The sequence below is a fragment of the Pezoporus wallicus genome, unplaced genomic scaffold, assembly GCF_028554395.1.
Source record: "Pezoporus wallicus isolate ANWC-B61680 ecotype Strahan unplaced genomic scaffold, APGP_CSIRO_Pwel_v1 scaffold_2584, whole genome shotgun sequence".
In the NCBI taxonomy this organism is placed as follows: Eukaryota; Metazoa; Chordata; class Aves; order Psittaciformes; family Psittacidae; genus Pezoporus; species Pezoporus wallicus.
This window is the reverse complement of record NW_026642851.1, coordinates 7,283,523-7,301,598: the sequence shown is the minus strand read 5'-3', so window position 1 is coordinate 7,301,598 and position 18,076 is coordinate 7,283,523. Positions and strand designations below refer to the sequence as shown.

Here is an 18,076-nt window from a genome sequence, read left to right as displayed (position 1 = left end):
CTGTCACCAAGCACCTTGTTGTTTTTTATGTGCCTTAGTATGCCTTCCAGGAGAATCTGCTCCAAGATTTTGCCAGGCACAGAGGTGAGACTGTCTGCTCTGTAATTCCCTGGGTCATCCATTTTCCCCTTCTTGAAAATGGAGGTTATATTTCCCTTTTTCTAGTCATCGGGAACTTCACCTGACTGCCATGATTTGTCAAATGTGATGGACAGTGGCTTAGCAACTTCATTCACCAGCTCCTTCAGGACCCATGGATGGATTTCATCAGGTCCCACGGACTTGTGTACATTCAGGTTCTTAACATGGTCTTGAACCAGTTCCTCTCCTACAGTGAGCCCAAGGTCTTCATTCTCACGGTCCCTGCATCTGCCTTCCAACACTTGGGTGGTGTGGTCAGAGCCTTTGCCAGTGAAGACTGTGGCAAAGAAGTCATTGAGAACCTCATCCTTCTCCAATTCCAGGGCAGACAGTTCTCCTGATAGCTTCTGGAGGGGGCCTACGTTGTCCCTAGTCTTTGTTTTATTTGCTACATACCTATAGAATCCTTTCCTGTTATCCTTAACATCCCTAGGCAAGTTTAATTCTAACTGGGCCTTAGCTTTCTGAACCTGATCCCTAGCTCCCCGGACAACATCCCTTTATTCTTCCCAGGCTGCCTGTCCTTGCTTCCACTTTTTATAAGCCTCTTTTTTCCTTTGAATTTTCCTCAACAGCTCCTTATCCATCCAAGGAGATCTCCTGTCCCTCCTGCTGCATTTCCTTCTAGTCAATGGACTCTTATGGAGTTTATAGAAATCCTAGTGTTCACTTGAACAGGCTTCTAATTTTTCTTAAAACAGTTTCATTTGACTCCATAAATAGCTCAGTAAGTGAGCTATTGCCAGTTACTCAATTTTCAAACAGGAATATATAAAATAAAAGCAAATACAACTGGACTTATATTAAATTAGTAACTGTCTACTTTATTATTAATAGCTTTTATATAGGGGTGATGAGAAGACATTCAGTCCTGTGTTACCAGCCTTCTCTTTGAAGATGTCCAGAATTTTAACACTTTGAATCACATTCTCATTAAAAAAAAATAAATAAAATATCTGTCCTAAAAATAATAAAGGTGCTGTAGTAGAGGGGGATGTCAGTGGCTTACTATTATCAACCTTTGACATCCCTTAACATTGGTTTCCACATCACCACGTTGAGTTTTACTGAAGTTTAGTTTTACATCCTTACAGCAAGAATAGCTCCTAATAAAATTCCCTCAATCTTCTTTAGTAAGATAATAACTAGGATGTATTTTGATGAAGTTTTAGCAGAGGAAATTTGGTTGAGAACTGCCTAAAGATTCAGTAAGAAATGACTATACTTTTTTGTTTCAAATAATAATTTTATGCAAAACTCTGTACCTGAACAGCTGGACTCATCAGGGCTGAAATCAGTGCAGTCTACAACACCGTCACAACGCTGGGAGATTGCTATGCATTGACTAGTCGATGCACATAACAAAGAACCATTGAAACAATCTTTAATGGCTGAAATGAAAAGTAACATGACTGTTAGCATCTATGCTTCTTTTTCTCAGAGTTAAAAACTACCAGAAAACTTGAATCACACTCTATATAGTTATGTCTGTATGACCTCTACAAGTTTTCATCTTCAAAGACATAGACCTTTACTGTTGAGCAGATAAATTGGTAAATATACACTGAGCACATATGTTACAGAAGCTATAATTTTCCTATGTTATATCTGTGGGGAAGAAAAGGGCTTATTTACTTAAAATGTTGACAGAGTAAGGTACAAAACCCTAATGAAAACCCATAGAAAGATATCAGAAAACATAATCAACTCTCATTACTAACCTACATTAAAATACAAATAAAAAATGACATTATTCAGTTTATTGCAAGAAATCAAATACTAAAGAGATAGTTAACGTAAAAAAGTAGAGAAGTACTATTCTGAAAAATTTAAACTTGAACACCTTTTTTAATCTTAGGCATTCAGTAACATTTTCTGTGGCTGCCCAGAAGAATTATTAGGGGTTAATCTTGCTGGAATCACATAAGCCTTCAGGTACTGAATTATTCCTGAGTCACTGATCTACAAGGATGCACCTGATGGTCCTGCATACTTCTGTAGAGTATAACATAATTTTGTCATTGTATCTCACACAGTGCTCTCTTATGCTACCTTAAACTATATATATTATTTAAGGTGTTTGTTCAGGTAATTTAAGTTGAACTCTGTCACCATGTCACTAATGTAAATCAGAGGGAACTCTTGTGACTTCATCAGAGTTAGATACATTCAAATTAGCTTGTGAGTTCTGAGTGGGAGAAAGAATCTGGCAATATTAAAAATACCCCACTGCCATATCTAAATTTCATAATACTTTCCTTCTCCTGGGTTCAAGAGCCAGAGTACATGGCAATACGCCTTTTATGCTAGATGGTTAGGCTGCTCTGGGATGTATTTTTTCCACTCTTACATACAATTTAAATCATTGGTCAATATAGTCTGCAAGAGTGTGCTATATTTAAAATACTGCAGTTCAATTTAGACCACAATAATGGAGGCAAATCTTGCCAGTTCTGATCACGTCAGTCAGCTCTTGCCAGTTTTGGTATTCTTTCAGAAATATGAAATTTCTCATGTGAGTAAGGGTTTGTGGGATTGAACCTTTTAATTACATGAACTGACCATTTACTAAAGTCTGCAAGAAAATATGCAGAAGAATACTTGCAAATACAAAAAGGAGATTGCTTTTGTTTCCAATTTCTATTCACTTTATGGGGTCTTAAAAGTTCTGTCTGATTTTAAACTATCAATATGTACATGTTTTCTTCAACTGGCTAGAGAAGTCTTGATATGACAATGACAGGAGGATAAAAGCAACAACAACAAGAGGAAAAAATTTCCTTTTCTGCTCTCCATTCCCTGACCACTCAGTCTGGCAGAACAGGTTGTGGTAGACTGAAACAACCCAGCAGATTACAGCATCACTCCATATTTGTAGCATATATTACCATCTATCTCTTATGATTGTCAGCTTTCCAGAAAATAACTCACAGACCTATTCCTTCTGCTGCACTTTCTTAAGCAAATAATAATCTCATACTTATTTTGTGCAGTCACATCCAAATCCTGGACGTGTTTTGCAATTTGGGGGGAATTTCCCTGTGGTATTCAAACCAGTTTTATAAGTGATCATTTGCGCACAAGTAATCAGTCTGTAAGATAAATTGCATGTTCAGACTAGGACTTCGACAGAAAGAAAGTTGAAACTGGACACAAAACAAATTCTTCTTTTGTGCTTCAACCTTTTATTGCCTGCACATTTGTTTTTTTGAGGAACCTGTAAACTATATGGTTGTAGAGTACCACTTCTGGTTTGTCATATATATTATGAGTAATAAAAAGATTCAAAGAAGAAAGTGTCATTTAGCTCTTTATTATTTCCCCTGGTTCTGGACTCACTGCTGGACTCATAGATGAGGATAAAACAGAAAAAATGCTAATTATTTTTGGTCCATTTGTATCTCTTGACTATTAAGGTGGTTTTGACATGTCCGTTTACCTTAAGTAAGCCAAGATTTTTATACCACTTACAGAGGTTACAGTCACAGTGATGGATCTAACTGCTGAATACTTTGTACAGATCCAGCATTTAAGACAGAAAGGAAAATGGCACTACGGTATTGGTGCCGAGATAAAGAATGTTTAGAGCACATTTTAGAAATAATGTGTTTTTTTTTTTTATTGCACTGAGACTGAAATTAATATTGCTTACTGTTAACAAAGTTACAAATAGCTTCATGTTTCTCAAATTAGTTATTTTTCACTATCAGGAGAGGCCTTCAAGGGTTTTGGGGATAAAGACATTAAATATAAGCATTAACAACATTGAAGACACAAAAATGAAAACTATAATATCAGCTTTTTGCCTGTATTTCATTTTCCAGGTCCAAATCCAATCTGCTAGAAAGGGTAAAAGCACTGCAGCCTCTTTGAAAGTATATCATTTTTAATATTTACTAGTCATTTAGAACTTACCAGGACTACATAAGACACATTTTGGTGTACTACAGAGAACTGTGAAATCATTTTTTATTCATTGCTGTTAGCACTTCAGCCAAAGGGTGTTGGGGTCTGTGGAAAAGTAATGCATACCCCCACTGATCCTAATACGTTGATTTTACAACCTTATTACTGTAATCTGGCAGTAATAAAACAATTTATTGAATGGGTGAGATAAAGTACCCTTCTGTAAAACTGACTGCAAGAAGAGGGCTGGCAAAGTAGAACATCTATAATTGAAAAACAGTTCCAAGATTTTCTTGTTAAAAGCCGCAAGTAGTAAAATCCACCACATTAGTAGGTATAAAAAAGTATTACATAATACTGTATAACCTAACTGCTGAGTGAGCTCTATGGGAAATTCTGTCTGCATGAATCTTAAGTCATGCAGAAAAGGATTTCTGTGGTAGAAACTGTGGCTTCAGTAGAGATCTGACTAATGCATTTTATTTGTTTTTCTTTGTCCTTCTTTTGGGTTTTATACTTAATTTCTGCAAGATACATTTTGACAACTGGTCTTCATCCCAGAAAAAAACTTTATCTGATGAATTCCTGAATTCAGGAGCCAGAAGATTTTTGACAGTCTACTGTTAAATTTAAATGAATGCAATTGCTAAAGGACCTGGCACACACAAAAATGGAAGGTACCAATAAGCCTGAAATAGAAATGTACTTAAATCAGTACCAAGAAAAAAAAGAAACCAACCAAACAACAAAAAACAAATAACACCCCCCCCCAACCTACCACCACTAACAACACCCAAACACCAAAACATTGCTTTCTAAATGCTATTCTGTGTTCATAACTGCTTAGGAAAAAAGTTATTCAATTTCAATCTAAAACCTGAATACACCCCCCCCAATCAGTGGTGTTATTACAGTATGCATAGACTAGAGCTACTAGCATAACAATCAATTTTAGAGATTATGCATAAATGCCAATAAAAAGATTAAATTTATGAGATATTTACCTTTTTCTGACATTTTTCTGTTGAAAAACTTACATGGCATTTCACATGTTAAAAGTAGACAGCTAGAGATGAAATGCTGCACTCTCATGGTGTATATGTTTTGATGGGAGAACCAGCTGTGACAGTAATCACTTTTTCATTGATTCCACCCTAAACTGCACTAATCACCTTCTTTTTGCTTTGCCTGCAACCTTTATCTTCTTTGGAGAAGAAACACGAGTTGCTGCTTCTGTATTCATACCTTATATTGTCAACACCTACATGTTTATACAGTCAAAACTGAATTTTCTTTTTGCTTTGCCTGCAACCATTATCTTCTTCAGAGAAGAAACATGAGCTGCTGCTTCTGTATTTATATCTTATGTTGTCAACACTTACCTGTTTATACAGTCAAAACTGAATTTTGGAGTAGCAATGTGATTACAGATTTAAGTAAGTTTCCTTGGAGCACCAAGGTGTGCAATATCTATGGAGAATTTCTAGTCTCTGAATAGACCAAGACTTAATTTCCCCTCATTCCCTGGGCATTGCTTAGAAGTCAAAGGCAATGAAACAACATTTCACTGCTTTTGGGAATACTAATAATTATAGAAAACTCGTGGCCTTTGGATATTGGGATTCTAGAACACATTAGCTGCTGTAGCATGGACTTGGGATGTGTACTAAGATACAGCAGGGACATCTGTAATAGAGGACAGGTTGAGGAAGAAACAGGGTTGAATGAAAATTAGTGAGGCTTATTTGAACTTATGGACATGTAAAATTTTTACATGCTTTTGGGGCATATAAAATTAAAAGTAAGAGATATCTCAAAAAAGATGCCTTTTGAAAAGAAAACCACAGAGCTCATTTCTAAACAAAAGTGTGTGGAAAGGCATGAACAGATTAGTCTGCAAAATCCATCCCCGTTTTGTGGAGTAATTTATTAAAGGAAATCTTAAGTGCAGTGGCCTGCATGTATATTCAGTAGTTTTGTTACAAAATAGTAAAGAACTTGAATTTCTAGCCCACTGGAATCTGGTATCTTACTAATTGTTTTGGTTCTGACAGGGATGAAAAATAAAATGTTAAAAACTTCCACAGAATTAGAAGTTTAGAAAGAAATGTCTTTATACGTAAAAATTGGGTGTTTTTTCCTCCTATGTAGCAATTATTTTGGCCTTCATGGAATGAAACATTTGGCCTTACTTCATCTACCAGTAATGAAGTATTTTGAAACGGGCAGACACTCAATTTTGTATCTGTCTGAAACTTCATGGTATCTCATTGCAGTTACAGTTCAAAGCCCATTGTCCTTGCATTTTGTTTGTGAGCCTTTTTCCTTGGTTGGGTTTCGTGGTTTAAGCCCAGCCGGGAACCCAGAAACCACACAGTCGTTTGCTCACTCCCACTCTCGCTTCCCCTGGCTCCCAGAGGGATGGGGAGTAAAATCAAAAGAATGCAACTCCCACGGTTTGAGATAAGAACAGCCCAGTAACTCAGGTATAACACAAACCACTGCTGCTGCCACCAATAACAATAATGGCAAGGGAAATAACAACGGAAGAGAATACAACGTTCACCACCCGCCAACCAATACCCAGCCCATCCCAAGCAGCGATCTGCCCTTCTGGGTAACTGCCCCCAGTTTATATAGTGGGCATGATGTGCTGTGGTATGGAATAGCTCTTTGGTCAGTTTGGGTCAGGTGTCCTGTCTCTGCTTCCTTCCGGTTTCCCCTCCTCCCTGGCAGAGCATGAGGCTCAGAAAGTCCTTGGTCAGAGTAAACATTACTGAGCAACAACTAAAAACATTGGTGTTACCAGTGCTGTTCCCAGGCTGAAAGTCAGAAACACAGCACTGCACCAGCTACTAAGAAGGAGAAAAATGACTGCTACTGCTGAACCCAGGACACTGGGGCAAAGATCACTGCTACTGCATGAACAGACTTGATTTTAAATTCCTTGAAAGATCGTGACTGCCTTGAATGTTACTGGATTATAGAACTGCAAAAGTCTAACTATCTGTCATATTGCAATTGGAGATGAGGCAATGCAAAGGCAGGTGACTGATCCATGGAAAAAAAACTGGAAATGCTTCCAATCATTAACAGAAATACAATACAAATTATTTGAAGCATTTATCAAAGTTGATAGCCAGGGAATAAGAATGCATAAGAAAGATTATTTGCAAATGTAGACTGTCTCTCCAGGTAAAATTTGTATCACATTTATGATAAAACTAATATTTCTCTTGATGAGGAAATAGTGAATTTTACTCTTTACTTCATTATGTTGCTATTTTTCACATCATTGTTTTAGGAAAGTAAGTTAGGATTGCCTTAACCATAGCAATGAAAATAACTTACGACAGCCAACTTCATCTTCATTAAGGTAGCAGTCAGACACACCATCACATTTCAGGAGGGATGGGATACAGCCTTTGGAAGGACACAAGAACTCTGTTTGCTTGCAAGAGCCTGGAGATGAGGTGGTAGCCATCTCCATGGGACAGTTCATTTCATCACTTCCATCCATGCAATCTTCAGTGCCATTGCATTTTGCAGCAAAGGGTAAACACTGCTGCACATATGCACATGTGAACTGGTCACTCTTGCATGTTGGAGGGTGTAGATCAGCTGAACCTACAAAAAAAAAAAAAAAAGGGAATATTTATTTCTCAGACCCCTGTTTCATCCTACAAAAATCGCTGCAACTGAATTTTACCAGTAGAAAAATGAGAAATATTTGTGGAAACTGATTTCTAAGAGGCTGGCTATGCTAACACTGTGCTTTACACCAACAGTGTCTCCCATGGGAGCTATATGATGGATTCCTGTAAATTTTTTTATATATGCAGGGTAAAGAGAAACATCACAAAATTTAACTTTATGCATTTAATCTTTTCTAGGTCAATTTGCTGCAAGTGCTTAAAGAAAATAATATTATGATTGTTAGAGACAAGGAAAGAGAAATTAATGTCCCCAGCTCTGTAAAAGACAGGAGTTTTGACTTGGACTGAAGCAGAGCAAATTAAGTACAAAAATTCATGCTTGGACTTTAGCTTGACTTTCAAAATGGTGCAAGCATTGCTCTCTGATCTCAGAAGTCAAATGTTACTGCTGCATTATGAAACACTGTAAGGGATTACATGGATTTTGCCATTGTTTTACTACTTTTAATCCACTGGGCATGGCAGTATGTTTGTTTATTCTGTGATACCAGGCTGGGGTTTTACAGCAGGAGAACTTTGCTGAAACACGGTCAGTTTCTAAAATAACTACATCATGAATAACATCAGAGTTTTGAACAAAAAATGAGCTGCTAATACAGTCAAGTAAACAGAATATCAGTATTACATTACTGTCTGGTTGCTGGTGAAACAGTTACAAAAACAAGAGCTCAAATTGCTGTCTAACACTGACCTTAGCTAGCTTAGCAATATTTAATTTTCATGTTGATGTCAGAAAATCATAATTGAAAAGCTTCATACAATAGGATATTCCAGACAACATTTTATACCACTAGTGTTTTTAAATGCTATCATGCAACTAGAAAAATGTATTTCATATACGGGACACAATCTAAACATAAATCAATAACAATGGATTTAACAGTGAAAATAACAACCTACAGATCTTTGGGCTTGTTTTTATTCAGAATTACATCAAAAACCATGTCCTTTAAATGGGATTGAAAAGATTGCGTTTTCATGATATGTGTTGTATAAATACGTTAGTCTTAAAAGGATTATTTTCACATATCCTACTGTAAAAGACTTATAAGAGTTGTCCTTAGATAGTTGATTATAGACATTTAAATCACATAATGAATTTATTTTTGAAAAAACAAGTATTTTAGGTTTTGCATTTTTTTCCTACTTTGTTCCCACATTTTAGCAGATAATTAATAAAAGTAGCACATAAAGATGTTAGAATTGGGTTCATCATGAAGGATTTGTATATAAGGCCACTATTCAAGCTTGCCGATGACACCAAGCTGTGTGGTTCAGTTGATATGCTGGAGGGAAGGAATGCATCCAGAGGGGCCTTGACACGCTTGTGAGGTGGGCTGATGCCAACCTCATGAGGTTTAACCATGCCAAGTGCAAGGCGCAGCTGCAGGTTGGGCAGAGAAGAGATTCAGAGCAGCCCTAAAGAGAAGGACGTGGGGGTGTTGGTCTATGAGAAACTGCATATGAGCCGGCTTCACAGTGCACTCGCAGCCCAGAAGACCAACCGTATCCTGGGCTGCATCGAAAGGAGTGTGACCAGCAGGTCGAAGGAGGTGATCCTGCCTCTCTACTCTGCTCTTGTGAGACCTCACTTGGAGTATCGTGTGCAGTTCTGATGTCCTCAACATAAAAAGGACATGGAAGTGCTGGAACAAGTCCAGAGGAGGGCCACGAGGATGATCAGGGGACTGAAGCACCTTCTTTATGAAGATAGGCTGAGAAAGTTGGGGCTGTTCAGCCTGGAGAAGAGAAGGCTGTGTGAAGACCTCATAGAAGCCCTCCAGTATCTGAAGGAGTCTTATAAGGATGCTAGAGGGGACTCTTCATTAAGGATAGGATAAGGGATAATGGGTTAAAACTTAAACAAGGGAAATTTAGATTGGAGATAATGAGGAAGTTCTTTACTGTAAGGGTGGTGAGGCACTGGAATGTGTTGCCCAAGGAAGTTGTGAATGCTCCAACCCTGGTGGTGTTCAAGACTAGGTTAGACAGAGCCTTGGGTGATATGGTTTAGTGTGATGTGTCCCTGCCCATGGCAGGGTGGTTGGAACTAGATGATCTCAAGGTCCTTTTCAACCCTAACTATTCTATGATTCTGCCTACATACCAATGAAATGCATGGAAAGTTACTGGGAGAACCTATTTCTCTCTGTCTTAATATAAAACTAGAACTGTCAAAGAGCACATCTTACACCAGTTTTTTTGATTATTTTATATTTTTAGTTTGCATTTGTTGTATTTGTTCTAAAAAAAAAAAAGAAAAAGGTATGATTAGATTACATAGCTCTTTTTTTTTTTTTTCTTCTATTACTTCTGACCCTTTTCCTCACAGTGCCTAGGGGGCATTTAAGCAGCAAAAATGATTTAACTGCAGTCAGTTCCACTTAGACATGCACTTTTGTCATTGACTAGTCTAGTTCTAGTATTCCTGTGTTCTGACACAGTGGAAATTAACACCACACAGTTCCAATACATTTGACTTTTCTATGGTCACTTGTTGATGTTGCAGGAAAAATTGCATTTATAGTACATTTGTGAGTGTTTTTGACTCAGTTTAATTCCTTGTACCTGGTCCTGTTCATAATATGCTTGCTAACAGGTTTTTACCTAAATTGCTCTGAAAAGTGAAAACCTAAACTCAGTACTTTTTGAATATGTTGCTTGTTATGAATCTTGTCTTGAGTGTTATACTATATTCAGCCTTCTACAGCACTGATCAGTTTAGCCATATAGTCCCAATCATAAAAAGTGCTTATGTGTGTAAATGACCCCATACTAAATTCAGCAGTTAGGCAAATGCTCAAATGCTTTATTGAACAGGGGATTAATATTTTTATAATTATTATTTTCTATCATTACTCCTTATTGATGTTAGAAAATAATGTATAGAAAGAAGTTTTTCCTGACTTGCATACCAATAATTTTAGAGTGCAAGATATTCACTGAGAGCAATGAAGATGTCTCCAATTTATGCTAGAGGTTAAATTAGGGATAAGGTTAACCAGTGGCATTCCTGAGGTCTGCTTTTATGTTTTCAGTACATTAATAAAAATCCAAAGTGATACCCTGAACTCAGCAAAAGCATTTTAGATCAGAACAATAAATAAGATTAGAATATATCTCAAAGAACATAAGAATATCACCTTGTTTATTAACTCACATTAAGCATTAATTAGTTCACATATCTTTGGTTTCAGATGCAATAGGAAAATTGTGCTCTGGATGATATTCTATATAACATCATGACTGTACTCCCAAGTTCTCTTTTCTTTTTTTTAAACATAAAATAAGTTATAAATAATTTTCTTAATTATATATTAAATGTGCCTGGTACAAATGTTGAAAATTTATAAAACATGAATTCGTATACAGATAACATTTAAACCCAACTAATTAGGAATATGCAAATCTAGAAAATCATTAGTTAATTTCAGCTGAAATCTCAAGCAACATATTAATGCAAAACTAATTACTTGCATTCAAAGCTACTCTCTATGTAATTATTTATATTAAGCTCACTGTTGCAGTGTCTGCTACTAACATGTTTCCTTCTAAAGGGTGACAATATTAATTCTGTTTTCCTGCCACTGGGAAGAACTGAACTGAAATGTTAACACTGCATTGTGCTTTGAAGTGAAAAATGAGCTGGCACTACCAAGAGACTCACCGTAACTACCTTCCATTATGCCAAGTTATACAGTGGTATGCTCACCTGACTTGGCTGTAGTAACTAACTTTAAACTTATGCATTTACATGAATCTTATATCCACTTTTTTAGATATGTATGAAGGCTATGTAAACATCTGGGTTTTTTCAATGCAAATTGAACTATCTGTTTGTGGCCCGTTACAGCCATTACACTTGAAATCATCAGGTTCAATAATTGCCTAATACTGGCATGACAATAAAATGTTTCTTGCACCTTTTGCCAGATGAAGAAAAGATGTTCCCAACCCAGCAATCATCATCTGAGTGTTGTGTGGCTATCATTTTGAGACCACATTCAGAAGCGGAGGACATATTGTACAGTTTCCTTTTTCAAAAAGCAGTATCGATATGAAGCTGTTTAAGGACTTGGAGATAAATCCACTGAAAATAATGTGCTCTAAGGAGCACAGTATAAAAGCTTAGCTTTCTGTATTCACGCATGATCACTGAACAGCGGGATTGGAGAACCTCAGGAATACATTCAGTATTTGCACACAGATGGAAAGCAAACTAATCAAAAACAATTTCAGAGAAAATATCCTCTGCTCTACAGAATACCAAGTCTGTATTTAGATCTGCATGAAAAAGAACAGCAAATTGTTAGTGTTCCATTATAGCCAAATAATCATGACTTTTTAAGTAGAAAGCTGAGGACATATCCTTATTTATTTTATTTTGCACTCACTGTTTTATTTTACCTTGCATATGGCAAATACACAAAATGAAAGAAAGGGATTTAAAATGTGCATATAACATCTACTTGTACATCATAAAAAAGTCATTTTAATTAGGTCCTAAACATTACATTTAAATTTGGTCCTAAGCCTTTGTGAAACCTTCTCACACAGCTGTGCTGGGTGTGTTACGACCTAAGGACCAAGAAGTGCCTACAAACACCCTCACACTTTGAAGAGAAGTCAGGTAGTTAAGGGAGATACAAAAAAGCAAAACTCAGATCAATGGGTAAGGCAAACCAAATTTGGTATGTACTGCTTCATGAACTGTAGTAACTACAGCTGAATATATCTGTACTTCATTGTTGTCAGATAAAAAGGGTACCTTTAGATACATTTTTATTTCAATGTACTAACCATCAAACCATCTATTACACTAAATAGAGCTTGTGAGCTGATGTTTTGGGACTAAGGAGCATTTACAGTAAGCCAAGAAGTGCTCATCATCAAGGACATAATTACATATTTATGGGACTTATGGGCTTACTGTTTGATGAAGTTTTTCTCTACATGTATGCTTTGTTGTACTATTGTCTTTGTCATCCATGGAGTGTACTGACCCTGTTTTCTGACTGTATGGCGAACTTCACAGATCAGCACTGTAAACTTTTTGCCCATGAATTATTGGTATTCAGTCACAGGACACCGCAGAACTGCTATTACCAAAATGCTAATATAAAACATACGTTTGAATTACACAGACATTAGCACAGCAAGAAACATGCAAACACACTTAATTTGAATGAAAAACACCTTCACCTCCATCTCTTTTCTGTCTTTCTTGTTCAGATACCAAGATCTCTGGTGCAAGTAAGTCCCCATTTTTATCTATGTATCACTTGTAACAGTAAATTCTAATTAAGACCTGTAGACACTGGCATTCTAGTCAACACCAGAAAGCACGAAATAAAGTTACCCCATGCTATTATGCAGCATTAACTCAGTTGTATCAGAACTTGCTCTAAAGCCCATTTAGGTAAATGGGGCAACTCATCGATTTTAATGGGCCTTGCATCAGACCCTTGAAAACTAACATCCTGATATATTTGCATAAGTAATTTGCCTACTAAATCTAATAAAAACAGTGAATCTATTCGCTGTAGCTAAAAGAGGACAAAATTAACCCCCTCCAACAGTTTCCAGTAGACAAGAGTATAAGTTAATTACAGGCCCAATCCAATGCATTAATCAAGTTGAAGTAAGTGGCAGTCCTCATTTTCACTTCAGTAAACATTGATTCAGGGCATGAAATCAGCCCATTCAAGGTGCCAAGGAAATAACTTTGTTAAAAAATATTAACCAAACAAAATAATTAACCAGACTGAAGCCTTTCAAATACTTTAACAATCTGCCCATGAGCCTTTATCAGTTCCAATAAAGTTTCTGATGGAAAATAAAATGTTAATTTCAAAGCCTGTAAAAAGACAAAAAGGGAGAAATCACATCTGGCAAATTGAATCTTTAATTCTCTTCCTTTTGTGAAAACACAAAAGAATAGGATAGGGTGCTGAAGAGAATCCCAGAAACCCTGTTACCAAACAAGAATTAACAAAATCAGAACTTGCCCCAATGAATTCAGAGTTTTATATACCTGCGCAGAATTGTGCAGAATATATTTTAAATTATCACAGTCTGCTAATATACAAACATAATGGAAAAAAAAGACAGGTTTATTGCCAATAAAATCAAACTGTGATTTATAATTTCCACTCAGAGAACTACCAATTATCTCTGAAACACACTGACTACCTGCAACAGCAATATGGCAATATTTGCCATATTTCTGTCAAGAACAGTACAGGAATTGCTAGCTATGCCTGCTCTTGCAATGGATATATTTATTTGTTTATTTATTAGGAGCAATGAAGAACTGGAGAAGCTGGGAAGCTTTAGTTTCCAACAAAATGAGGTGAGCTGGATTACAGGACAGGTTTAGAGCGGAAAAAAAGTAGTTTCTTAGAATCAGCACATTTTAATATGTAGGGTGGGGACACAACACTATATTAAATATTTTATTTCTCAACTTCTAAAGAAAGGTAGCTTCTACAGGCATAACTTTATTATCAGCTGAGACAAGCCCTGAAAAAAATATGGTAAAACTCATGTAATTTCCAAGATAAATTGAAGTTTGTGACTTATGCTTATTGAGGAGACAGATAAGCTTACATAATGAAGAATCTGAGAATTTTATTCTTTCTAAGATAGCATTGTGAAACTATTCCATTCCAAAAACGATTGCTCTCCATCCCTCCAAGGAAATATGTTGATGTTATGAACAAACTTGGCAAGACAAAGTATCATCTCTGTGGTTTGAAGCTTGCTTGGGTTTTTTTGGTGTAAACAGATGGGTTTTGGAGTTTCAATATTAATGAAACTATTTAAATACACTATTAATAAATTGAAAGATTTTTTAATTTCCCAAAAGGCACCTAGCTTGAATCAGAAGATTCCAGTATCCTGTGTTAAGTATGAGAAGGCAGAGAGAAATGAAAATATTTGGACACATATATATATTTATTTAAATATATATGGTATAATTGTATTCAGAATCTGCCACTAATTATAGTTGTTTATATAGTATAACTATGTTATTCTAAAATTATTCTCAGTTTCCTTGTCTGTCAAATCCACAAAAAATTGTAGCTTAACCACCAGCTAGATCTGTGCACTGAATGATACTGAAACATGATGAAGGAGTTTTTAAAGGCACTGTGCCCTGGATTGCAATTTTTACTCTCTAAAAAAGTAGAAATACCCTATCTCATCCAAGCAAATAGAACCTAAACCATATTCAGATTGGTTTTAGGGAGAAACTAATTAACTAAGGAAATTAATCACAAATATCCCTGGTATCCCCAGTCCTCTATTACCATTAATCTTGCTTTACTCTTCCCCTTTGTTTTTACAGGCTGCCTCCCCCAGCAGCTCCCCCTGAATCATCTCTTGCCCTAACCTCTCAACCTGCCAGAGATTTCTGCTTCACTGCAAGCATGAGTGGACAAGCTAACAGTGATTCCCCTGGCTCTGCATCTTAAAGAAAGTTAAGTCTTCTGTACAGAGTTTTTCCCTGTGACCTAACACTGTAGTATTAGCAACTTTCAATACCTCCTACATTCAGGCTCTGGGAGTTTCAGAGATGGATCATTGACTTCATCTAAGCCTTTGTCAGATGAGTCCTCTTCCACTGTAGAATTTTCTTACTATTGCTTCACATGGGTGAATGCATGGACACGCTCATGCACACCCTTCAGCAAGACAGTCTCTGAGCCACCAGGGTAAGGGTATTTTTTTGTACAAATAACACATAAACACCAACTATACTTTCCTTGTTGCTGTTTCTTAATTAGTTGCAGGTGTCATTTATGCTGTTATTATAAGATTCGGTGAGATAGCATCTACTAAAGTGCCAGAGAACATATAAAGTTATCCGCAAAGGGATAGTTTCTAGGCTGTTTGGATATTTGACTAGTTTGCCCATAATAGAAAACTTCTTCATAAAGAAAAACAATACTACATTCAAAGGTGTATCTGAATAATGTATATGAAGAAACCACAATATTCAATTATGTCTCACCAGGGAATTCTCTGCATTGGAAAAAGCAGAGTGTGCTCTGGGTAAAATAGTATTCAATAATGTGGTTAAAGATTACGTCATTGTATATAAACACATAGATCCTGTTGTGAAACAAAGGGAAGTCTGTGGCAGTAAAAGCAGGGAAGGTTTTTAGACAATCAGGATTCAAAGAGTGCATTCTATGAAACAGAGATAAAATAGTCCTCAATACACGTTATGAGAAATAAATAACAACTAGCCAAGTCTTTAGGAATTAACATTTCCAGGCATATGTACCTTTGCTTTGTGGTTTCTAATCTGAAATCACAAAGGGATTGACTTCTGAAGAATGGTTACTAATCGTTTTCTGAAAGTTAGATACCTACAAGATACCATATAGCACCTAAAATCATAGTAGCTCAGACTAATGGTTAATTTTTATAACCTCCACCAGTGACCATTAGCTTGTTATCTATATAGATTTATTTTTTTTTATTCTTTCTTTCTTTATGCTATTTATGCTATATGGAAATAGTGTTTATAATAAATATTCTTTTACCAACCTACTTCAATTAAAAAGTCTTAGAAACAACTTAATTCTGCTGGTTTAATTAAAATAATCATCTGAGACAGTTTGTATTAGAAGATGTCAGTAATGAAGTTCATTTCCTTCCACTTTGAAAAAAAAGAATGGCATACAGTTCTGGCCCTTTGGAACACTTCTCAGCCTGGTGACTGAACCTGCACCTATCATACATTTTTGGTATGATATTGCATATTGATATTAGACAAGGTGTAATTCTGCTATAGTTGGGAGGTCAATGGGAACTGTTTTGCTCTGAAGGAACTTCAGGATTGGGTCTGTTATGTATAAATCTGTTGTGAGGTCTGAAACTGCAATATAGAGAAGTCTTGAAGAAATCCTACCCACCAGGCAGAAGATTGAATCACTAAGATTTCTATAAAAAATTTATACAATTCAAGACCTAAATGAGAATACACTGAACAGCTTTCCTGTTCACGAATATAAGCCTAGATTTACACAAACATCAGCATATAATTTAAATCCTGAATATTAAAAATTTCCTTAGCGTTAAAAGGGGAACTGACAAGTTAAAGGGAAAACTCCCCTGAGAAATACATATAGCTCTGGAAGCCTCTGAATTACAAATGTCTGGCAATGGCCAATGCACAGGCGGAAAACAGTATGTGTAGTTCCCCTTTTCTTACACTTTTTGCCAGGCACCCATAAGTTTTGGAGACAGGTTATATTGATAGATCCAACTTTTCTTTACTTACTATGGCTGACTTGAAGTTTGGAGTCTGTCTATTCTAAATTTTGTGATTGAAATGCAATTTCCTTTGTTTCATCACTTCTTTGCAATATCAGCTCTTCTAAAAAGTTAGGGAAGATATCTATAAGGGTGGATCTAGCCGTCTGTCATGACTTTCTTATGAAGGCTCGAAGACATTGAGGATTCAGTTTCTGGAGGATATTAGGTTTTAGGGTAGTGGGAAGCTTTTGTGTGTGCTTTCTTAAAAAAAAACCTTCACAGTACTAGCTGGCTTGGGCTTGAATGTAGAGCTAATACCAGTGTTGTGATTCACAGATTCTGATTTGCTTTTTCTATTTGTTTCATTGCAACAAGTGAAAGGTTTCTCAATGTAAGGATTATTTCAAATCTTTACAGCAGGTTTAGTTTTGTGTTTTACAAAGCAGTGGGAGGACTCGGATGAGTTACAGCATGTCAAAGCAAACTTTTCACCTAAGTGAAAGCCGCCCACAACTACTGAAGAGTTTACTGTACTTCAGTACATAAATGGCAAATCTGACCCATTTATTGGTAACCTGTGTGGCGAAGTCAAGGACTATGACATCATTAGCAAAAAAAACAACCCACAGCAGTCTGGGAAATAGCACTGGGATTTGTGCAATTCCACCGTGACTAATGACACAGTGTGAGAGACAATATGTCCTCTCTGTGCTGAGTGTTCTGCACTATGTGAGTTACCCTTTTATCTCCAATGAATCCTTCCATAATGATATTTTCTGCTGCAGGCAAATCTTCCAGGTGAAAGTGAAAATGCAGTAGAGAGCGGGGAGGAACTTGTAACACTGGCAGTCCTTTCTCATGTGTTGATAAAGTATTAAGAGTATTTCACAAAACAGAGAAGAAGGAAAATACTTCAGATAGCACTGAGCAGCTGTGGGTAGGAAGCTATGAAAGCAAATAGACTAAAAAAAGAAATGAAAAATTACAGAATGATAAGGAAAGGTGGACTCTAGAACCTACAGCACTGCATGATGTTTGCACTC

General features: G+C 36.4%; 1 protein-coding gene across 1 annotated transcript in view; it reads right to left on the bottom strand.

Moving 5' to 3' along the window:
- Positions 1-18,076, bottom strand: part of MALRD1 (MAM and LDL receptor class A domain containing 1) — a 247,062-nt gene that overhangs the window by 49,646 nt on the left and 179,340 nt on the right. Inside the window, exons 34-35 of the mRNA XM_057432747.1 lie at positions 7,399-7,674; positions 1,407-1,532 (exon numbers count right to left, since the gene is read on the bottom strand). Coding sequence (XP_057288730.1) covers positions 1,407-1,532; positions 7,399-7,674 — 402 coding nt within the window. The remainder of the gene's footprint in view (positions 1-1,406; positions 1,533-7,398; positions 7,675-18,076) is intronic.